We start from the raw sequence: 24,479 nt of genomic DNA, 5'->3' as shown, positions 1-24,479 counted from the left end.
TCCCCCAAAGTTTAAGTACAACTCTGTCTCTCCAGATATAAATTCAAGAAGCTGCGGCACTGCTTAACAGGAGGAGAACCACTCAACCCCGAGGTGCTGGAACAGTGGAAGATGCAAACTGGACTGGAGTTGTATGAAGGCTATGGACAGACAGAAGTGGTATATTTAAAGGGCAAAGCTTAAGTTTAGAATAGCTGTCCTTCAGAAGTTAGGGGAAACCAGGTACTGGTGGCTCACATTGTAATCCCAGTTACTCACAAGGCTGAGCTCTGAGGGCTGAGATTCAAAGCCAGGCCACCCAGGTAAGTCTGTGAGACTTTTATCTCAAGTTAATCAGCAAAAAAGTTGGTAGTGGAGGTATAGAAAAAGCTAAGGAATAGTGTGAGGCCCTTAGTTCAATCCCCATTACTGGCAGAAAGGAAGGAGGGAGGAAAAGAGAGAGGAAGGGAGTGAGGGAAGAAGGAAGGAAGGAAGGAAGGAAGGAAGGAAGGAAGGAAGGAAGGAAGGAAGGAAAGAAGGAAGGGAAGACAAACAACTGGAAAGGAAAAGGAAAGGAGAGGAAAGGAAAGGAGGAAAGTGAGAAAAGAGAAAGAAAGAATGAAATAGAAAGAGAGAAAGAGAAAGAACAAAGAAAGAGAGAGAGGAAGGGAGGGAGGGAGGGAGGGAGGGAGGGAGGAAGGAAGGAAGGAAGGAAGGAAGAAAGGAAGGAAGGAAGGAAGGAAGGCAGGAAGGAAGGAAGGAAGGGGAGACAAACAACTGGAAAGGAAAAGGAAAGGAAAGGAGGAAAGTGAGAAAAGAGAAAGAAAGAATGAAATAGAAAGAGAGAAAGAGAAAGAAGAAAGAAAGAGAGAGAGAGAGAGGGAGGGAGGGAGGGAGGGAGGAAGGAAGGAAGGAAGGAAGGAAGGAAGAAAGAAAGAAAGAAAGAAAGAAAGAAAGAAAGAAAGAAAGAAAGAAAGAAAGAAAGAAAGAGAAAGAAAGAAAGAAAAAGAAAGTGCTAGGCACAAGTGGCTCACATTTATAATCCTAGCTACTCAAGAGGCTGAGATCTGAGAATCTCAGTTCTCTCTGAGCAGGAAAGTCTATGAGACTCTTATCTCTAATTAACCAGCAAAAGAGCCAGAAGTAGAGCTGTGGTTCAAGTGGTAGAGTGCCATCCTTGACCAAAACAGCTAAGGAACCAAACCTAGGCATTGAGTTCAAAGCCCAAAGCCAGCATTTTAAAAAAAAGTCAAGGGAGATCAATTCCAGAAGATACAAAATTCTCAGATGCTCAGCTCCCTTATGGCATAGAACTTACATATAACCTTCAGACCTCCTGGATACATTATTGTTTTATCAGCACATATTATTTGCATAATGTGAGAGGTTTCACTGTGATATTTTACCCCTTTTATTACTTTTTCTTATCCGCTGCCCCATAACTGTTTTTAAAAAAAGAAAAGTGAAATGCTTCCTGAATTTTCATGTCATCTTTGAGACTGATTCTAATCTTTCTGTATCATTCTAATTTTCATGTATGTGCTGCAGAAGCATATACACTTCAAATCATCTCTAGATTTCTTAGAGTGTCTAACAGTATCAATGCTATTTAGTTGCTATGCTGTTGGGTTTTTTGGTTTGTTTTTCTTTGGGGGGGGGGGTCCGGTTGTGGGGCCTGAACTCTGGGTCTGAGCGCTGTCCCTCAGCTCTTCAGCTCAAGGCTAGCACTCTGCCACTTGAGCCATAGCGCTACTTCTGGCTTTTTTCTTTTTGCTTATGTGGTGCTGAGGAATCGAACCCAGGGCCTCAAGCATGCAAGGCAAGTGCTCTACCACTGAGCCACCTTCGCAGCCCTATGCTGTTGTTTAAAAAATACTGGCATATAATTCCAGAACACATTGAATACACGCACATTTTTCCCCTGAATATTTCTAATTTAGGGTTGGTTGAGTCCAAGGGTGTAGAACCCATACACATAGAGAGATGACTGTATCTGGGGCCCCATCAGCCCCCCAAGATTGATAACAGAACCCCTGAAGTGCCCATTCATACTCAAAATTTTTATAGAATTTCCCAGAAATACCTTGCTTTCTTAGTAATTACCAAGACATGTAAATAGCCCAATCAGGTTTAGCAAAAGTAGAATTTTGTGGTTACTCAGTATCACTGCCTCTTCCCTTCACAAGAAAAATCTCAAAGGTGTGTTAGGGGTTGGTGAGATTCAGAACTGAGCGGTTCATCTTTCCACTATACTAAAAAAGGACCTCTGGCAGCCTCTGTAGGGACTTTATTCTGAAGTGTACATAAAAAGAGTCTAAAAGGAGTAGTTTTCAAAGTGTGATCCTCAACCCAGCAGCATTGGCATCACCTGGGAATTTAGTAGAAATGTAAATTCTCAAATCTCCCAACAAATTCCTTGGATTGGAATAAGTCATTCTAATGCACACGAAGTTTATGAACTACTAAACCATAAAATAATATGCTTCAGAAGATGATCTTCCATATTGAGAATATGTAAAAAAAAAAACCTGAATCTGAAGTTTCATGGTCAAGATATAAGCAAGCCACAGAAAATGAATTTCTGAGTTGGGGGTATAGCTCAGTCAGTGGTAGAGTACATACCTCGCATACATAAGGCCCTGAGTTCAATCCTTAGCACTGAAAAAGAGAAAGAAAATGAATTTCCGCATACTTATGTAAAACATGTCCTCTCTACAGGGAATAATTTGTGCCAATCAGAAAGGACAAGAAATTAAGCCAGGCTCCATGGGGAAAGGAGTATTACCCTATGATGTCCAGGTAGGTTGAGAAAACATCTAACTGGTTCAACAAAGAAGAATGTTTCAAATGTTTTAATGTTTTTTTATTCAATTCGTTTTCTCTTTCTGAAAAAAATGTAAGAACATAAATTATTTCTTTCATTTTAGATTATAGATGAAAATGGCAATATTTTACCATCTGGCACAGAAGGGGAAATTGCCCTCAGACTAAAGTCCACACGGCCCTTCTGTTTCTTCTCTGAATATGTGGTATGAAAAACGTAGAAAGGGCTAGTAATACTTCAATACAGACATAGATTCAAGGTTCATATCCACCATGTCTTGCTTTATAACAAATGAACAAAGGACAAATCCCACATCATTTTTATCAGCTGCAAAATCAGGAGAATATCATCTATCTCCTGAGAGTAAAGATTACATTCTACAAATAAGAATTTATGTAATGGTTGTCCTGCAAAAGGAAAAGTAGACCAGTTGGGGAGGAAGAGAATACAGGGTCCATAGAGGTCCATAGACCTTTATAGGTTATGTTTAAAAAACAACTATCTTTAAAAGACAATTTTTTGTCAAGTGCTGGTGGCTCACACCTGTAATCCTAGCTACTCAGGAGGCTGAGATCTGAGGATCATGGTTTGAATCCAGCCCTGGCAGGAAAGCCTGTGAGACTCTTATCTCCAAGGAACTACCAAGAAAAGCCAGAAGTGCAGAGGTAGCTCAAGTAAAAGAGCCCTCCCCTTGAGCAAAAGAGCTCAAGGACAGTGTCCAGACCCTGAGTTCAAACCCCAGGACCGGCATACTCACACAAAAGAAAGATAATTTCTATTTAAAGTAGGAGGAATAATATGCTAGTCACTTAATGGGTGTCCCACACTGACTTCTAGTCTGTTCAAATGAATCTCCAAATGTCATCTTTGATTCCTAGGATAATCCAGAAAAAACTGCTGCCACCATGAGAGGAGATTTCTATGTCACTGGAGACCGAGGAGTGATGGACAGTGATGGCTATTTTTGGTTTGTTGGAAGAGCTGATGATGTCATTATATCCTCTGGGTTTGTACATTCTTCCACTCTTAGAAAGAAAGAGCAGGTTTCAGAGCAGGTTTCAGAACAGGTGATCTCCTACCTGGGGATTGTGATGATCACAAACTCCTTTTCCTCTGCAGGTACCGCATCGGACCCTTTGAAGTGGAGAGTGCATTGATTGAGCACCCAGCAGTTGTGGAATCAGCTGTTGTCAGTAGTCCAGATCCAATACGAGGAGAGGTACAATGAATATTTTTAACTAAGGCAGCAATTTCACATTTTCAAGTTGTGTCCTTATTTTACTACAGCAAAAATTAAGGCACACATGTAACACAAATGTATCCCAGGAAATCAGTACAAGAAGATGAGGATTGTTTTGGTTGGATAGCAAGTAACAGAACTCAACTCAAACTGACTTGTTATAAAATAATTTTGGGCCAGGCGCCAGTGGCTCACGCCTGTAATCGAAGCTACTCAGGAGGCTGAGATCTGAGGATCGCGGTTCAAAGCCAGCCTGGGCAGGAAAGACCATGAGACTCCTATCTCCAATAAACCACTAGAAAACCGGAAGTGGTGCTGTAGCTCAAGTGGTAGAGCGCTTGCCTTGAGCTGAAGAGCTGAGGGACAGCGCCCAGGCCCAGAGTTCAAGCCCCATGACCGACAAAATAAATAAATAAAATAATTTTGGGAAGCTCATGTAAGTGAGCTGTACTCAGCAATTGCTGCATTAAGTATTTATGTGAAGTTAACTCTGCTGTGTTGCCTTCACCTCAGCAAGTTCTAATTTATTGTTTTTATTTGAAAATGCTAAAAACAGAGGGATTACAGTTACATAAATCAAGCTCTAATTTGTTGTTATACAGCTTAACCCCTCTCCTTCCTTCCAAGAAAGGAGAAAGCTTTCTTTTCAACTGTTTCAAATAACTCTCAAGATTTTGTTTGCCTGTTTTAGACCACACCCCTAGCAAGTATGATCTGGACACCAGGGACTCATGCCTGTAATCCTAGCTACTCGAGAGGCTGAGATCTGAGGATCATGGTCCAAAGCCATCCCCAGGAGGAAAGTCTGTGAGGCTCTTATTACCAATTAACCACAAAAAACTGGAAATGGAGCTATAGCTCAAGTGGTAGAATGCTAGCCTTGAGCACAAAGGTCAGGGACAGCACCCTGCACCTAGACAGACCTGGGTCATAGGCCTGTCATTGGCAGTAAGGGTCCGTGTCAAGCCCACCAGAGATAGTATAATACTCCACAGTATTCCTTTTAAAAGAGAGAGAGCCGGGTGCTGGTGGCTCACGCCTGTAATCCTACTCAGGAGGCTGAGATCTGAGGATCGCGGTTCAAAGCCAGCCCGGGCAGGAGAGACCGTGAGACTCCTATCTCCAATAAACCACCAGAAAACCAGAAGTGGCACTGTAGCTCAAGTGGTAGAGCGCTTGCCTTGAGCTGAAGAGCTGAGGGACAGCGCCCAGGCCCAGAGTTCAAGCCCCACGACCGATAAAAAAATAAAATAAAATAAAAGAGAGAGAGAGAACAATGCCTGCATTAAATTTCACTGTCTGCATAATTGTCATGGAGCTCTGAATACATTTTCTCACAGAAGATTGTCCTCAAATATGTCTTACCAGCCTATTTAAACCTAATGACAGGGATGACACACATAGCCTTTGATTAGGAAGCTCTAGGGTATGGAAAGGAGGAAAATGTCCCTTTCCTCATGGAAGTTTTCCTGAAGACTCAGCAAGTGGAAACAATTTAAAAGCAGCACTCAAGTGGAAGTGACCTTTGACCTTCCTCTGAACACTGTACAGGATTTGCTCTTTGGGATGTGGAGTTTTGGTTTGTTGTTTTTGTTTTGTTTTTCTCTATGCTGGTTCTGGGGCTTGAAATCAGGGCCTGGGTATTGTCTCTGAGTTTCTCTGCTCAAGGCTAGCAATGTACCCAATTGAACCACAGCTCTGCTTCCAGCTTTTTTGGTGTTTACTGGAGATAGGAGTCCCAGGGACTTTCCTGCCACAGCTGGCTTCAACCATAATCCTCAGATCTCAGCCAGCTGCATAGCTAGGATTACAGTGCTGGTGCACTTCTCTTTGAAGTGTTAAGGGTGTGACATATAAATATAACTTAGCCCCCTTCACATTCACAGCCCATTTATGTCCATCTCAAAACCTTACTTTATAATTGTACTCAGCTGTGTTCAGAGGCGATCTCTGTGTGTATGTGCTATTAAGTCAGTGTCTATATTCTGCAGTAGTTCTGACCCCTTCATGTGTCTGAAAAGCAAATGGCAATACTAATTGACTTTTCTGTTCAGGTGGTGAAAGCTTTTATTGTCTTATCTGCACCCTTCAAATCATCTAACCCTGAGCAGTTAACTCTTGAGCTTCAGGATCATGTGAAAAAATCAACTGCACCTTACAAATATCCAAGAAAGGCAAGTATAAGTTTGCCTTACCAAATCAAAGTCTAACCCAGAAGATAGACTTTTGTTGGATTTTAACTTTACAATAGGTCATTGTGTAATAGAAATTAACTTTTCAGCTTGTGTAGCCAAGAATTTCGACTTAAAATGTTTTGCTGCACAACTACTAAAAGACAATAATAAAATAAAATGTTTTGCATTAGGGCACTACAAATGCTTGATAAACTAGAAATTTTATGAACTCTAAACTACTAACACTAAGAGTTTTGTTTTATTAGTTGTAGAGCTTGACCTCAGGGCTTGGGCACTGTCCCTGAGCTCTTTTGCTCTTCTAGTAATCTACCCACTTTGAGCCACAGCTCTACTTCCAGTTCTGATGGTTAATTGGCAATTAGAGTCTCATGGACTTTCCTACCCAGGCTGGCTTTGAACCTCGAATCTCATATCTCAGCCTCCTAAGTAGTTAAGATTATAGGCATGAGCCACCAGCACCCAGCCCAACACTAGAATCTTTGTAAGACTAATTAGGAATTAGGGAATGGTGATAAAAAATATACAATAAATTTATTTTTAGGACTGGCACTGGATCCATCTATCCAGTAATCTTACCTTAATGCCCCTATACATTTAAAGGGCCCTCATTTAAATATCAGGTGGCCTAGATTAAGACTCTAAAGGATAGGATCCAAAGACCTATGAATTTCCTTTGAAAGAAGACTTTAGGCCAGGCGAGGGTGGCTCACACCTGTAATCCTAGCTACTCAGGAGGCTGGGATCTGAGGATTGTGGCTCAAAGCCAGCCAGGGCAGGAAAGCCCGTGAGACTCTTATCTCCAGGTAACCACCAGAAAACCAGAAGTGGCAGTGCAACTCAAGTGGTAGAGCACTAGCCTTGAGCTGAAGAGCTGAGGGACAGTGCCCAGGCCCAGAGTTCAAGCCCCACAACTGACCAAAAAAAAAGACTTTAGGAAAATTCTTTATCAAGACAGAGAAATGGTACTGCAGTTTCTTCTACTCTGGAGCCCTACTGGTTGATGGTTGACTGATCTTCCAGTTTCCTTTCAGTTGCCATCATTTCAACCAAATGGCAGTTAATTGTGTGTGTGTGTGTGTGTGTGTGTGTGTGTGTGTGTGTGTGTGTGTGTGTGTGTTTGTGAGTCCTGGGCTTGAACTCAGGGCCTGGGGGCTGTCCTTGAGCTGTTTTGCTCAAGGATAGCACTCTACCACTTAAGCCACAGCTCCACTTCCAGCTTTTTGGTATTTAACTGTAGATAATTGGTAGATAATTGGTGATCCTCAGATCTCAGCCACCTGTACCCAGTGATAATTTATTTTTTAACATATGAACCATTTTAACAAGTTCTCCATTAAACTGAATGAGTAACATTTAGATTTTTCAGAAAATAAGTTTGAATGCATTATAAACACATATACTCATTTAGAGAAAAGGAAAAATAGACATGATTTTATGATCAACTCAGGGTACAAGAAAGCTGTATATACTCCAAATTATCTTTAAAATCTTCTCAGAGCCTTCAATGGTCTGGGTGCCATTGGCTCATGACTCTAATCCTAGCTATTCCAGACACTGTTATTGGAGAATCATGGTTCTATCCAGCCCAGGTAGGAAAGTCCATGAGAATCTTATTTCCAAAACCAGCAAAAACTGTAAGTACAGGGGTGGCACCAGGGATAAAGCACCAGCCTTGAGCTAAGGAATAGCACCTAGGCCCTGAGTTCAAGACCTAGAATAACACACACACACACACACACACACACACACACACACATACACACACACACACAGGCCCTGAGTTCAAGACCTAGAATAACACACACACACACACACACACACACACACACACACACACACACACACACACACACACACACACACACACACACACACACACACACACACACACACACACACACACACACACACACACACACACACACACACACCCCTCCAATGCCAGGAACTTCTTGAAATTTTAAGTTTAACCTCTGTTTTCTTGAAATTTTAAGTTTAACCTCTGTTTCTCTGGAGCAGAAGAGGCCTAGGGAGAAGCCAAGGGATTATTCTCTGCTCGTCTAGCAAAGCAGGAGTTTGCACTAAAAATCATTATGATGACTGGCTCACACCTGTAATCCTGGCCCCCTCAGGAGGCTGGGGTCTGGACAATCTCTGTTGAAAGCCATCCTGGGCTGAAAAGTCCACGTGAACTCCAAAATCACAATAGAACATAGAGGTGTGACGCAAGTGGTAAGAGTGCAAGATCACCCAGAAAACTGAATGAGACTAAGACCTTGAGTCCAAACCCCAGTACCCCCCCCACACACACACACAGCATAATGGAATGTCATGTACTATTGTCCTTCCTATATGAACATAACAGTTTCTGGTGCTCACAACATTGAGAGTTGGAAGAAATCAAAGTGGAATCTAAGGTTTCATATGTTCTTCTGTTAATTAGGTGGAATTTGTTAAAGAACTCCCAAAGACAATCACCGGGAAAATCAAACGCAACGTGTTACGAGAACAAGAATGGGGTCGAGCATAGTTTGATAAGAGCACTGATGCTTGCCTTCCTTCAGTACTTGCTCTAGGACATTTCTGAAGATTTAGTAACTACTCTCCTAAAATGTAAGATTTTTCTTGGATGAAAACTGAGTTGTTCTGTACTTAACTAAAAAGAATTTAATCATACTTGGAGATTACTGTTGTGACCAAACTGACAAAGCAAGGACTTAAAATAACAAAAGTCAAATGATTACTTAGAAGGGGACAGTGTTCAATGGATCTGTTTATCTTGCCCTGATTAATCTGTAATAAAGATAAAACTATGAAAAATGTTCAATACAGAATTTTTTCAGCTTAATAACTTCAATGCTTTAGGTGAATAAAAAAATGTTAAGATGAAAAGCACAAATAATTCAAAGGCCAGTAGATAATTTTTTTTTTTTTCTGTGTGTGCCTGCCCTGGGGCTTGAACTCAGGGCCTGGGTGCTGCCCCCTGAGCTTTTTTCATTCAAGGCTTACCAGTCTATCACTTGAACCACAGCTCCACTTTCAGCTTTTTGGTCATTTATTAGTGGGAGATAAGTCTCAGACTTTCCTTTCAGACTGGCTTTGAACTGTGTTCATCAGATCTGTCTTTGTTTATAGGTACATAGATTATATTATTGTAAAGATACTGTACAGAGGGGTTACAGTTACATAAGTAATGAGAACACATGATTTCCTACCGAACATTGTTACCTCCTTTGTTTTTCCCCTACCATCCCTTCCCTCCCCCTCTCCCCTAATACTCCCCCACCAGCCCAAAAGTTGTAAGGTTCATTTTCCAGTGTCTTGTACATCTCATTGTTACAATGGGTCTTCTGAGTAACTAGGATTACAGGCATGAGCTACCAGAGCCTGTTGCTGTGTGTGTCAGCTCTGGGGCTTGAACTCAGGGTCTCTTGTTCTCCTTGGCTTTTTTGCTCAAGGTTACCACTCTACCACTTAAGCCACACTTCTACTTCTGGCTTTTTGCTGGTTAACTAGAGATAAGAATCTCTCAGGGGCTGGGAAGGTGGCTCAGTGGTAGAGCGCTTGCCTTGCATGCATGAGGATTCGATTCCCCAGTACCACATAAGCAAAAAGAAAAAAAGCCAGAAGTGGCACTGTGGCTCAAGTGGTAGAGCGCTAGCCTTGAGCTGAAGAGCTGAGGGACAGCACCCAGGCCCAGAGTTCAGGTCCCATGACCACACCCCCCCCCCCAAAAAAAAAAGAATCTCTCAAATTTATCTGCCAGGGCTCACTTGAAACCATGGTCAGATCTCAGCCTCCTGAGTAGTTAGGATTACAGGCATGAGCCACTGGCATCCAGCTGTATTGTTGTACTTCCGTTTAGAGCAAATCTTGTAAAATATCTGAAGCTTGGATTTTTTTAATTATTTGTTATTCAAGAGTAATTAAATGAAATTTTATCTTTCCTTTTTAAAACCATGCACATAATTTTTAAAATGTAATTTGACATTTTATGACTTGTGTGGTATAAACATTGGTAAAAGGAAGAAAACAACATACAATACCAATCTTTACAGAAAACATTTATCTTAGTTTTTAAAAATAATGGGCTGGGAAGGTGGCTCAGTGGTTAGAGCGCTTGCCTTGCATGCATGAGGCCCTGGGTTCAATTCCTCAGCACCACATAAGCAAAAAGAAAAAAGCTGGAAGTGGTGCTGTGGCTCAAGTGGTAGAGCACTAGCCTTGAGCTGAAGAGCTGAGGGACAATGCCCAGGCCCAGAGTTCAAGCCCCACGACCAGACACCTCCCCAAAAAAAAAAAAAATATATATATATATATCAGCAACTATGAAAACATATGTTTGGCTGTACCCAAAGCAAAATACAAGTAAAAACATTTGAACATTTGAACATGGTTATTTTTTAATTTATACCAAAAACATGTTTTAAAATACCAAGTTTAACAAAATAATTTAGCAAAAATAAATTCAGAAATCCACAACACTGGAGTTCTTTTTCTTTTTTAATTGACAATTTTTTAAAAATTAAAATTAAAGCAAATATGATTGTTACAAACAAATGGAAAGTAAAAAAAAAAAGCAATCAGTTCTCAAGTCTTATCAAATACAAAAGGCAATAAACAGCCAACTATAAAATTAAAATTTGTAGTACTTGGGAGGCAGAGATGGCAGGCTCCTGGTTGAGAACAGCCCAGACCAAAAAAAAAAAGTTAGATTTTTATTTCAAAGAACTAGCCAGGAATGTCTTGTTCACACCTGTCACCCTAGCTAAACAGGAATCAGGTAGGAAGATTATGTGCCTGTGTCCAGCCCAGTCAAAAAGTGGGAGACTCTATCTGAAAAATAACTAAATCAAAAGGGTCTGGAGGTGACTCAAGAGGAAGAGCATCTGTATAGCAAGCATACATAGTTTCAAGTTCAATCTCCAGTACTGCCAAAAAATAAGAAAAATTAACATCTGTGAAGTATCAGCATCTCAAAACAAACAATCATTTGCAGGGTTTTATGTTCTATAGTCATATGACCGATATATCACCAGTGCCTTTGCAAGACCCTATCTCTTCTATTCCCTCAAATGATATTAAAACTCTCACCCTTGCTAGATGACTTCAGCTTCATTAATGCTTAAGGAAATTCCAGTCCCATTTATATTAGCAAGGTCCTGCCTGTTCTCAGTCCTTCCCAAATCCAGCTAGTCTGGCTTACCAAGCATAGCCACTAGCTATAATAGTAGAAATACATTCTTATATTCACTAGTCATTAAGTAAACATACCTACTTATGCAGGAAACCTTGACATTTAGACCATTTCCTTTTTTTTTTTTTTTTGTAATTTGAGAATAAACCAAACTCCCAAACCAGTTTTTTAGCCCCTCTGTGAGAACCCCTACATGCTCTCAGTCTAGTTATTTTGCAATGCCACTGGTCTCATAATGCTTTTTCCAAAAATTTCACCTGGGAGGGACCCATGAAGACACCTTCAAATGCAAGGAACTGCTAGCCCCTGGATATTAGTGTGAACACTAAGGGGAAAGATACTCTTTCAGAGAAATCCAGATCAGACTAAAATAGTGTCTTTCTCTTCCCTCAAAACAGAGAGGGACTGGGAATGTTGCTCAGTGGTAGAGTGCTTGCCTAGTGTGCATGAAGCTCCAGGTTTGATTCTTCAGTACTACATATACATAGAAAGCTTGAAGTGGCCCTGTGGCACAAGTAGTAGTGCTAGCCTTGAGCAAAAGAAGCTCAGGGACAGGGCTGCAGAAACATTCTAAGACCTTCTTTAGAAGCTCTGAAAATGACTTGCCATCCATTTCCTTCCACAACCGAAGATTCTTACTTTGGGGGTTTTGTTTGTTGCTATTTTTAGAGAAAGGGTCTATCCATATAGCCTAAGCTAACCTAGACCTTTCAAAGCTCTAGCCAACATGTCCCAAGTGCTGGGTTTATAAGCATAGGTTACCATGCCTGGCCTGATTCTAGAATAGAAATATCTGCTCAATAGACTAGTTTCTGTACCATTCTTCCTTGTCAAACACTAGCAAGACCTGACATACTAAGTTCTTCAAAGTTAACTTTCCACTTAAAAATATCCTGTTGCAGAATTTCCTCTGATAAGCCACTGGATTTCTGGATGTACATTTATGTGCTCTTGTTCCAGATTTTAGTTTAGACTCTTATCTATTATTTTTTTGGTGCCCATCCTGGGGCTTGAACGCAGGGCCTAGGCTAGTCCCTGAGCTTTTAACTCAAGGCTAAAGCTCTGCCACTTGAGCCGCAGCTGCACTTCTGACTCTTCAGTAGTTAAATGGAATCTTAGACTTTCCTGGCTAGGCTCACTTTGAAATACAATCCTCAGATCTCAACCTCCTGAGTACCTAGCCAGTGCCTGGCTGACTTTATTCAATTTTAAACACCCTTGCATAAATGATTAACTATTTTGTTCATTCACTCACTCATTCATTCACAACAGAAGTGAGGGCTGTACCCTAGGCCTTGTACATGGTAAGGGCTCTACCACTTGATCTATAACCTCAAGTACTATATATTTTTCTTTTTTTGGAGGAGAGGCTGACACTGGGCATTAATCTCAGAGGGACCTGCCCCCTGCTAGGCAAGCACTCTACCATCACAATCCTTATTGATTTCCTTTTTTAGATAGAGCCTTGTTACTTTTACCTGGGCTGGCTTTGAGTCAGTGATCCTTCAGCCTCCTCCCAAAAAGGCATGATTACAAGGACATGCCTGGCAGAAAATTCTCTGCATTTCATTTCCAAGTGTTTTGTTGTTGTTGTTTTTATTGCAGCATTTCAGGGGGGAGGAGGGGGAACACTTGCTATAGAGATCAATATCGGGACTTATTTTATTTTTTGCTGGTCCTGGAGCTTGAACTCAGGGCCTGGGAACTGTCCTTGAGCCTCTTTGTGCTCAAGGCTAGCGCTCTACCACTTGAGCCACAGCACCACTTTGGCTTTTTCTGTTTATATGGTGCTGAAGAATTGAACCCAGGGCCTCATGCATGCTAGGCAAGCACTCTACCACTAATCCACATTCCCAGCCCCTATTTTAATTTTTTTTAAGTTAGGCAAAACTACCATGGACCTGACTCCCTACTGATGAGAATACAAATGATACAGATGATAGCATTCCAGGAGAATAATGACTTTGATGTTCAAATATGAACATACACAATGTTATATATTGGCTTTTCTGATGAAGTGGTGCATGCCTGTAGTGAAGTGGTAAAACACTCAAAGAGACTGAGGCAGAAGGATCAGAAGAGCTAGGCCAACATGGACTACATACCAAGACCCTGTCACACACACAAAATTCCCTCATTCACACACCCACACCTGCACCTTGACACACTTCTAGTAACAGAAAAGGCTTTTCATTCCATCATTATTTATAAATCTTAAAAATGCTACAGCATGACAAATATATTATCAACTCAAACCCAGATTGGGAGGCTGGACTGATTTCACAAAGTCTCTTTAGTATCATGTGACATATCCCTAGAATCAACTTATTAAGCTGACAATAAAGTTGTGCATTTGCCTAGTATTTTAATGTTGGCATTTAATTTTGACCAAATATGAAACGTTTTCTTTTCTAAGATCTTAAAACTGGCTTCCTTCCTAGAAAAATGGGTGAAAAAGTACAGCAATAGAGAGCACTGGACACTGATGAAAGTGAATAACTCAAAGGTGGAGATGGAAGGAGGGAATGGGAGAGAATGAGAGAATTGTACAAGAGAAAATATACTTATTAACTGACACATGTAAATGTAACCCCTCTGTACATCACCTTTATAATAATATTTTTAATTGTTTCTTAAACTTTTCTACTTAGTTGACCTTTTCAACAAAAGCTTTTCTCTATTTTGATATTCCAAATGTTGTTTAGGATAATCATGATCCTTGCCAAATAACTGATTTAGTTACAATTGTTGAAACATCTGCTAGATCTCTAAGCCGCATGCCACAGATCATGCATATTGGATAGAACAACTTGGATTATGAGTCCTTATAAAAATCCTGAGACATAGTTTTCATTGTTAAGAGAATTTTTCTATCCTTTGTCGTGCTAATGTATGGAGAACATTGCAATTTGTCACCACTAACCTTATCAAAAATGTTGACAGGTCTATGCTGACGTGGTTCTTCTATATCACATTGTACCTTCAAAACTGTAGCAATGGACCATTATATTTGTTCATTACAAGCATTAATAAAATATAAAAAGGGATAGAATAACTAAACAAGAACACAAAGTACAAAACCATCACAAAACAATTCACTTCTAATTTACACAAGCCATTTTTGCAATGTTTATAATAGAATTGGCAGGCTATTGCTGAGTTTTAGCACACTGAAAAAAGAAATTGCCTTAAAATCAAACTTTCCTTCTAGTTTTCTACTTCTCAGTAACTGTTCACTCCTGTAAGTCAGTTGGCAGGGAAAAAAAAAGAGGGAAAGTAATCAGCACATCATCCGTCTACCACACGTTCCAGTGTGATAGATAACATATGTACCAAACAGGTTTGTAAGAGCTCTGAGGAAACTACTAAGCTAACAGGGCTGAGTTAACAGGGATCAGTACTGCTAAGATCAACACTATGAAGCACACAAAAGTCAAACTATTTTATGCCAGAATTTTACATGAAACCCCAGTATAATCTCATAGAATTCCAGCTGAGAGTCTCCAATACAAAATGAAGTCTATGAGAAGTCATTATCATTTGACTTGGATTCATCTGTGATTTGACTTGCAGTCTCAGGTTTACCCTCTTCTTCCTTCACTAATACCTCTATCTCAGACCTTGGTTTTGGCTGACCTTGCTCTTCACAATCCTCTGATACCACCTGTTTCTTCCCATTTCCTTCTGCTGCATCATTTTGATTTAATTTGCTGCCAGGCTGCAATTTTACTTCTTTCCCATTTCCCAGCTGTGGATGACACTGTGATGGGTCTTTAGCACTCTTCACCACCTCCTGAAGATTGTATTTTCTGAACAGCATGTAATCCTTCACAACACTCAAGCAACAGACGGCTTTGATAATTTCTACTACTACCGTGTACTGTGGATTGGTGAGATCTACTTTATTTTCTGAATTGAGGCTGGCCACTATTCCTGTAACAAGAATAAGAAAACACTTAGGTTGAGAAAGATATTATTACACTTTATGAATAAAACAAGTTTTTCATCTCCTTCTGTTGGGATTTGTTAAAACAGGATATATATGAATTTACATCAAAATCCCCAAGTCCATTCAATAAGTAAACACAAGTGAGATCCTGCCATGTTTAAAAAGAATAGAGTTGGCCTCTCATTATCAATGGACCCTGCAACCCACAAGTTCAACCTTGGATTAAAATAATCAGAAAAGTCATCAGGAAGGAGAGGACCAAAAACGCAAGAAGGCAAATAGGGTCAAAATACTTAATATGCATGTATGAAAACAGAACAATAAAATCTGTTTAAATTGTTTTAAGGAATAAAGAAGATAAGGAAGTACAAGTGAGGGGCAAGTTCAATCAGGGTACACTGTATTTATGTATGAAAATGTCACAATGAAACTAAAGTATGCAAATTTTAAAAAATATTAGTGGGGCTAGGAAGGTGGCTCAGTTGTAGAGTGCTTGCCTACCATGCATGAGGCCCTACGTTTGATTCCTCAGCACCACATAAACAGAAAAAGGCAGAAGTGGCGCTGTGGCTCAAGTGGTGGTAGAGCGCTCGCCTTGAGCTGAAGAGCTGAGGGACAGCACCCAGGCCCAGAGTTCAGGCCCCATGACCGACCAAAAAAAATCAGTGAAGCCTATTGAAATTGCTTTGAGAAAGAGGTTAGGTTGGGAGGGATGGGGGAGAATGATGAAAGGGGTGATAGCGATCAAAACATTCTATACTTATAAACAGATTTGTTGCATGGTAACCCTTTTGTACAAATAAAGATAACAACCATATAATTTAAAAGAATACAAGGAACTAGTGCTGAGAATGTAAAGGAAAAAGGAGCCCTTAAACACTGTTGGTAAAGATGTAAATTACTGTAATCTTTCTGAAGATTAGTGTGGAAGTTCATTAAAAAAAAAAAAACAAAAACTGCTGGGCACCGGTGGCTCATGCCTGTTATCCTAGCTACACAGGAGGCTGATACCTGAGGACCACAGTTCAAAACCAGCCTGGACAGGAAAGTCAGTGAGACTCTTATCTCCAATTAACCCCAGAAAACTGGAAGTGGCACTGTGGCTCAAATGGTTGAGTGCTCCCTGGCCCAGGCCCAGAGTTCAAGCCCCATGATCGACCAAAAAACAAAACAAAACAAAACAAAAAACCCTGAAAGAAATATCTTGTGGTCCTACAACACCATATAAGTAAAAAACAATGGATATTCCTGCCTGTATACTCCTGTTTATTGCAACACTACTAACAACAGCCAAGTTATGGAATCAGCCAAGATGACATCAACACAGGAGTGGATGAAGAAAATGTGGTATATATTCACAAGCATTTTATTCAGCCATACAGAGAATGAAATTATGTCATGCAGCAAAATGCATGGAACAGTGACAATAAGGTTAAGCAAAACAAGTCAGACAAGTATAATGTGTTTTCTCTCACATGCATAATCTAGGTCAAAAGAAACTGAAGAAGACGGTGAGGAAGAAAAAGAAAAAGGGCTGGAAGAGAATGGAGTGGGGGTAATGTAACAGAGGGAGATGAGTGGGAGGTGAATATGACCCAAAAATACTGTAAACACACATGTGAAAAGGTCACAATGAAATCTATTTTAAGCTAGGTGCTGATAGTTCACAACTGTAATTCTAGCTACTCAGAAGGCTGAGATATGAGGATTGCAGTTCAAAGCCTGCCTGGGCAGGAAAACCCTTGAGACTCTTTATCTCCAATTAACCACCAAAAAACTAGAAGTGGTGCTATAACTTAAAAAGCAGTAGAGTGCTAGCCTTGAGGAAAAGAGCTCAGGGTCAGCACTCAGGCCCTATGTACAAGCCCTGCAACTAACAAAACAACAACAAAAAAGAAACCTGTTTAAAAAAAGAAAACAGCAAGTTCACAGAAGGATGTGCAAGTAAGTTAGATGCAGTTGTACAACATTTTACATAAGGGACCTGAGATTCTGGTATTTGTAAGGGATCTTAGAACAATCTACTACCTATCATGAGTATAGAGACAACTGTATTTGGAAATAAATTCCCAAAGAAAATTCAATCTCTATTTGGGGGAAAGAAAGTTAACAACCAGCAAACCTCATATTCAACAAACTGAAATCAATTGTTTGATATTTTAATGTATTTGTTCTACATAGAAGAATACAAGTCTTAATTCTTGACAAAAAAAAAAAAACCTTAAAAATAAGTGCTAGATTGGGAATGTGGCTTAGTGGTAGAGTGCTTGCCTAGCATGCATAAAACCCTGGGTTCGATTCCTCAGGACCACATACACAGAAAAAGCCAGAAGTACCACTGTGGCTCAAGTGGTAGAGTGCTACCCTTGAGCAAAAGAAACTCAGGGACAGTGCCCAGGCCTTGAGTTCAAGCCCCAGGACTGACAAAACAAAACCAAAGCCAAACACAAGTGCTAATCATAGTACACCTGTGTAAAATCACTGTAAGAGACATACCTGCCAATTCTTTGATAACTTCTTCTCTATTCATGTGACCATTGTTTCTGGACTTGTATACAATTTGAAATGTCCCTTTATTTGGAGCTTTAAACCAGGGTTCCAAAAATGTTTCTGCATATTTTTTCATATCTTCTAAGAAAGCTTTGCAGGTGCCTGAAATCGGTAACATTCGTAGAATAACTCGAGTCTTCTTTTTCTTGGTTTTATACATATCCTCGAGAATATGATGTACCAGTTTCTCTGGCTCTGAAAGGCAAAAAAAAAAAAAAAAAAAAAATCAACACAAACAATTTTCTCCCAACTGTTTTTTCAGTGCCTACTTTGTTTGATGTTTATCTTTTTTCACTATTCATGCCTTTGTTTAAAACAACTGTTCCAGAAGTTACCAAAGTTAATCTTTTTTTCTTATATCTTGATTTATCCAACCACTACAGTCTTCCTGTAACAGTAGCAATTATCAGAGTAACAAACATTAAAAAGTACTTACTTCACCCAGCGCCAGTGGCTCACACCTATAATTCTAGCTACTTAAGAGGCTGAGATCTGAGAATCACAGTTCAAAGCCAGCCTGGGCAGGAAAGTCTGTGAGACTCTTATCTCCAATTAACCACTCAGAAAATCCAAAATGGCACTGTGGCTCAAATGGTAGAGTGTTAGCCTTGAGCTGAAGAGCTGAGGGACAGTGCCCAGGCTCAGAGTTCAAGACCCACAACCAATAAAAAAAGACTGTTTAATGGTAATCAGTGTTTAAGGTTATTAGTTGACCACATTTTAAAACCCAAAGAACTTCTCTAGAATTCCAGTGTTTTGAAAAACCAGAAGATCCAGCCCTATGTTCCCACAAATGGCAACTACTGGCTGGAACTGACCAGCAGCGCTTCTTTCCAGCAGAATATGCATTCTCATTCTGCCAGAAATTACACACAAATAAGTGGCAGAGCCAGGTTTCCACTCTCAATGTAATGCTATGTGCACTACTCTATTCCACCTCTCCTAAGTACCCACTGTTAATAAAGTTACAATCAAATGATTAATAAGGCCATGCCCAGGAAGCCATTTGTACAAAGTGTTCGTTCTCTGAAATAGGGAGATGGCTATGTATTAGGACATTAATAATCTTAAAAGTTTAAGTTAGACATACCTATCCCAAGTGTCCTGATGAAGACTACATTATTTGCTCCACTCTCCACTGACTGGAATCTTCTTAGCCTCATCTCTGTAGAAGCCTTTATATCTCCAACTTCTTTCTTCAAGGCAGACTCCACATCATCATCATCATCATCATCATCTTCCTCACTTCCAGAGGGCTGCTGATCCTTTTCTACAAACTGTTTACATAAAATTAATAAATAGCAGTAACACAATAACTCAAGCCCAGACATTATAATTAACTACTCGTGTGAAACTACCATTGGCAGACAGACACCACTAAAAACATAATAAACTTCTTGAAGACTGAGACTACACTGCATCCAAAATGTAGAGGAAGAAATTAATTCCTGGGGGCTGGGAAGGTAGCTCAGCGGTAGAGTGCATGCCTTGCAAGCATGAGGCCCTGGGTTCGATTCCTCAGCACCACATAAACAGAAAAAGCCGTAAGTGGCGCTGTGGCTCCAGTGGTAGAGCGCTAGCCTTGAGCTGAAGAGCTGAGGGACAGCACCCAGAACCAGACTGGCAAAAAAAAAAAAAAAAAGAAATTAATTCCTTTAGACTGTGGTAAATATCATTGGAAATGTTTTCAGTAAGCCAAGCACCAGTGGCTCATACCTGCTACTCAAGAGGCTGAAATCTGATTATTTCTGTCCAAGTGAGTTTGGATAGAAAAGTCCTAGACTCCTACTAACCAGAAAAAAGCTGGAAGTGGGGCTGCAGCTCAAGTGTTACAACACTAGCCCTGAGTGAAAAGGCAAAGGAACAGCACCCAGGTCTTGAGTTCAAGCCCCAGGACAAACAATTCTCCCATTCCCCCTCTCCCCACCTCCTTGCCCTTGCAGAAGTCAAGTGCTGATTGTTCACATCTGTAGTCTTAGCTACTCAGAAGGCTGAAACCTCGAGTATCACGATTCAAAGCCAGTCCAGGCAGAAAAGTCTAGAAGACTCCATCTCCACTTAAACAGAAAAAGTTGGACTAGAGGCATGGTTCAGTTGATAGAACACCATGAACAAACAAGCAAGTGACCATGATATCCTGACATGAAGACCTGGTACTATCCCCCTCACAAACATTTGTCAATCCACAAACCCATCTCAATGTCTGGATATAACAGCATGCATGTATCATTTAGTTTCATGGAACGTATAAATATGCAGATAGATATCCAGGCATATGAACAAGCAGGAAGCAATACACATTGTCAAAATAATGAGTGCAAAAGAGGACTGCATGTGGTACAGAGGTAGAATGCTCAACTATCAAGCACAACACCCTTAGTTCAAATCCCCATACTGCCCAGTGCAAATTGTTTTCAAAACATTTTGACAGACTGGCACGTTGAAAAATGTGTTCCCCAGATGAAGCACATGAGGGTGGACTGTAAGATCATCATATCTTTGTACCTGATATTTTCCTTTTGGTGGGATTAGAAGCAAACACTTAATGTAATTAAAAACTCTTACCCTATATTCAATGCATATAAAATGAAACTAGGAAAATTAAGGGAAGGGGTGGGGTTGGGAAGGAGGAGAATGATGAAAACTATGTATATAGTTTATGTATATGATGATAACTATGTAGTATAAAGTGACATGTTGAAAGTTAACCCCTTTGTACAACTATTTAATTAAAAAAAAAAAACCTTATTACTGTTCTACAGAGGAAGAGATCACAGAAGGATTCAAGAACTTGCTTGAACAGAATATGGTGGCACATACCTGTAATCCCAGCACTAGGGAGGCACAATAAGGAGGTCAGCCTGGGTTACAGAGCAAGGCCTTGCTCAAAGCCAAGTGAGATCTGGCTCAGGTATCAGTATAGACAGAACATACACCCATTGACCAGTTCTCTGACCTACTTATGGCATTTCCAATGCGGTACTACTAATCATCATCGTACATTTTAGGAGCCTTTTTACATGGCAAAATGTAACATGTATGTAAGCAACATTTTAGCCAACCTTACAAAATATTACCATTCTCTTTTATGTTTGGCTCAGCAAAATTAAATAATTTGCCCACGTCAGTCCAGGAGCTGGAATTAATAATGGGCTTTTTTTTTTTTTTTTTTTTTACTTAGTTCTTTGGGTGTACTGGTGCAGTCTCTAAGTCCTCTCCGTAAATTACAATCGAACAACAGATTTTCGGTAGTAGTGGAACAAAGGTTTTAGTTTTCCAAATGTATTTTTACGTGCATTTAAGAAACAATGCGCATTAGTACCAAACTCACTACTTCTTTAATTTTTTTATTGTGAAAATACTGTACAGAGGAGTTACAATTACATGGGCAAGATAATGAGTACATTTCTTATCAAGCCTTGTAGCCTCCTCCTTAGTTTCCCCTTCCCATCCCTTCCCATCCTCCCCCCCTCCCCCCCACCCAATCCTCCCCGCTACCACTCCCCCCTCCCGCACCAAAGTTGTAAAGTTCATTTTTCGACATAACGACTTGTACTTCTAAGATACTGTGGCTTAGTACAAAAACATGATTAGAGCCACCTTCTCAGTATCGTTTTGTGAAGTTCGATTCTGAAAATTCTTCAGCGCATAACTGGCCCGAATTTAGCAATGAACAAATAGGGGCTACCCTGACAAGAGACGGAAAGAGAAGCCCAAGCGGCCGGCAGCTCAGCAGCCCCCCAGCACCCCCGAGTCCGCCAGGTGGCGACAGCAGCGGCAAGAAAAAAGGAATAGGCCACGCCCCCCGACAATGGGCCCCGGCCGCTAGCCAAGCGCATGCGCAATACTGCAAGCCACGGCCCCGCCCCCGAGAGCACGCATGCGTAACACGGATAGCTGCGTGACAGGTAGCGGCCTTCCTCCTGACCCTGCACTTAGGAAAGCCTCCCGGCCCGCGGACCCAAACCAAGGCCGGTACCTTTTCAGGCCCATACAGGTCGTCACCGTATTCGTTGAGCAGACTGTATGCCTCCTCCACGCACTTGCGCTCGTTCATGTTGCAGGTGATAAGAATGCCTTGCAACCCCGGCTCCAGCTGCCGCGAACCGCCGACGTCGCAACGCCGAGCCCGCTTGGCTTGCAAGTACTGAGCTTTGTTTTTGCGCTTCCCGCTCACGGCCTGAGGAGGCGGCTGCGGAACTGACGCCGCCATGATTCTTTCCACGGGGTCCTCAGCTACCCCGACGAGGGCTGGTGACGTCACAAGTGTGCGACGAGCGGCCCTAACCCGCCCCGCCCCCCTCCGCCAGACACTGGGTCCTAAAGCCCGCCCGCGACCAATGAAGGAAGGAGCAGCCCCCACCTCTCGCGAGGTTTCCTGCTTGAACTCGTGGCCGGTGAAACCAACACGAATATTGGAACAAGGCCTAAACTTTGCTTTGAAGGAACCTGTCCGTTTACTCCTTTGTATTCAGTATTTATTTACCTGATGTGCTCTGCACAGTACATAGACTGGGACCGTTAGCAGAGCAAGGTGCCATTCATCGCCCTTCCAGTGGACCAAGGAGTCATTGGGTCCTTCTAAACCACGCTTTAAAAAAAATTTTTTTTTCTATTAAAACGTGTGAGTTCTGTGGGATTCCCTCTTGTATTCAGGTGACAGGACTAAAGATATAGAAAGAAAAACAGCACATATAAGATGTGAGGAATTCGGTGATGGTGAAAACCCAATCAGAGTAAGACATGTTAAAATCCAAGGAAGTCGGTACTTAAAAGACAGGGAAGGTGAATAGAGGCCCTAGGCCAGTCCGGGCAAAGGAAGGGAGACTTCATTTCAAAAACAAGCTAAAAAGTTGGGAGAGTTGAAGGTATGACCATGGCTCAAGTGGTAGAACAGGAGGCTCTGGATTCAATCCTCAGAGCTCAGGAGGCAGGGAGATAAAGAGCCTTGGCCAAAATCTAGAAAACTGGCTGAACACTTTTTGTGGTACTGGAGACTGAATGCAGGGTTTTGTGCTGGCTAGGTCAGCCCTCTACCACTTGAATCACTTCCTCAAACACAACTGTTTAACATTATGAGAACATTAAACATTTTAAGATTGTAAAATATGCTTATGTTAGTAGCTTTACTTTTGTTTGACAACAGTGAAATAAGTGACAGTGACATTTTGGGGCATTTCTATTGTTCTGAAGGCCTTGGTTTGAATAGAAAAATCACACTTTGCTTCTGACAAAAGTTGGTGATGGTCATATGGCTTGAACTCAGGACCTGAGTGCTGTCCCTGAGCTCTTTTGCTCAAGACTGGCCCTCTACCTTGAGCAATAGCTCCTTTTCCAAGTTTCTGGTGGTTATTGGAGAGAAGAGTCTCATGGACTTTCCTGTCCAGGCTGACTTTGAACTGCAATTCTCAGATTTCAGCCTCCTGAATTGCTAGGATTAGAGGGGTGTGCCAGCCTGTTCTGGTTTTTATTATTTATTTCTACCTGCTAATTTGGGAGTTAGCTTGTTTTTTTGAGATTTAACTGCTACATATAACATAAAATATTAAGAGGAGGGAAAGCAGCCTGATACTGAAATGCGTTTTTCATTATGTATGTGAAATACATTTTCTTTTGGATTTTTTTTTGGCCTATCACTATAGTTAGCATTCCTGATAAAAAGTACTAATGTGCTATTACACAAGCCAAAAAGGACAAAGGAAAATGCTAAATCCTGGTTAGTTCCCTTCTGGCCAGCTATGGAAGGGATTTTATAAAGTTAGATGCTTAGGGAAGAGTTTTCCAAAGATGTCTTTTTATTTACTCCTTCGAACTCAACAGCAAAATAACCAGATTCTGTCACCAGCAAAGGAAGACTGAGGTAAAGCATAAACCATATTTATGTATAGGTAGTTTACCTATTATTTAAATTGGGGTTCATATTTATTGTAACCTACGAATGAACCTCCTAGTTTTTTTGGTGGGAGGGAATCTTTCAGTGAGTTATCTGAATGGGATACAGGCTCCCATTTGTACTTTGGAAGGTTCAAATATCATTTCCTACTTGTTCTCAATCTGTTGTGGGCACATCAACTCAGCTTCAACAACTTGGTGCCTTGATCTGATTGTGAGAACTCAGGAAAATGTATAAAGAAGGTGGACCCATCGGGTGTTCTTCCTACTAGTGGTCATAGCTTCCTACCAGTGGACACAGGTAGCAGCAGCATTCCAGCAGGGGTAGCAGAAGCACATTCTTTAGATCATCCATGCTGGTTCCAGCCTCCCCTACCCCTCCTTATTGACACCTGCTCCTCCAGCTTCCCCTATAATCCCACATTTACCTAAAAGGCTCCTAGTAAATTCCATTTCCACTCAAATTTGCCAGAATAAGTTTCTATTTGACTGACAGCCATAAATGTTGGCAGGTGTTGAGTATTTCATACTGTTTTCTTTCTTTTCTTTCTTTTTTTGTCAGTTCTGGGGCTTGAACTCTGGGCATGAACACTGTCCTTCAGCTCTTTAGCTCAAGGCCAGCACTTTACCACTTGATCCACAGCACCACTTCT

General features: G+C 41.0%; 2 protein-coding genes across 2 annotated transcripts in view; one reads left to right on the top strand and one right to left on the bottom strand.

The window, feature by feature from the left end:
• The window catches only part of LOC138815093 (acyl-coenzyme A synthetase ACSM4, mitochondrial), a 29,092-nt gene extending 20,085 nt beyond the window's left edge, over nt 1-9,007 (top strand). Inside the window, exons 7-13 of the mRNA XM_070004387.1 lie at nt 36-159; nt 2,698-2,778; nt 2,907-3,008; nt 3,682-3,809; nt 3,923-4,022; nt 6,098-6,217; nt 8,682-9,007. Coding sequence (XP_069860488.1) covers nt 36-159; nt 2,698-2,778; nt 2,907-3,008; nt 3,682-3,809; nt 3,923-4,022; nt 6,098-6,217; nt 8,682-8,768 — 742 coding nt within the window. The 3' untranslated portion in view covers nt 8,769-9,007. The remainder of the gene's footprint in view (nt 1-35; nt 160-2,697; nt 2,779-2,906; nt 3,009-3,681; nt 3,810-3,922; nt 4,023-6,097; nt 6,218-8,681) is intronic.
• A 1,608-nt stretch (nt 9,008-10,615) lies between these two features.
• Nucleotides 10,616-22,187, bottom strand: Thumpd1 (THUMP domain containing 1). The gene is made up of 4 exons (XM_070004386.1): nt 21,914-22,187; nt 19,025-19,211; nt 17,881-18,129; nt 10,616-15,368 (listed from the first exon to the last, which is right to left on the bottom strand). The coding sequence occupies exons 1-4, from the start codon at nt 22,145-22,147 to the stop codon at nt 14,956-14,958; spliced, it is 1,083 nt and encodes a 360-aa protein (XP_069860487.1). The 5' UTR covers nt 22,148-22,187; the 3' UTR covers nt 10,616-14,955.
• Between the last annotated feature and the right edge of the window lie 2,292 nt (nt 22,188-24,479).

The sequence above is a fragment of the Dipodomys merriami genome, unplaced genomic scaffold (genome assembly GCF_024711535.1).
Source record: "Dipodomys merriami isolate MVZ:Mamm:240054 unplaced genomic scaffold, mDipMer1.0.p SCAF_62, whole genome shotgun sequence".
In the NCBI taxonomy this organism is placed as follows: domain Eukaryota; kingdom Metazoa; phylum Chordata; class Mammalia; order Rodentia; family Heteromyidae; genus Dipodomys; species Dipodomys merriami.
This window is presented reverse-complemented; position numbering and strand designations above follow the sequence as displayed.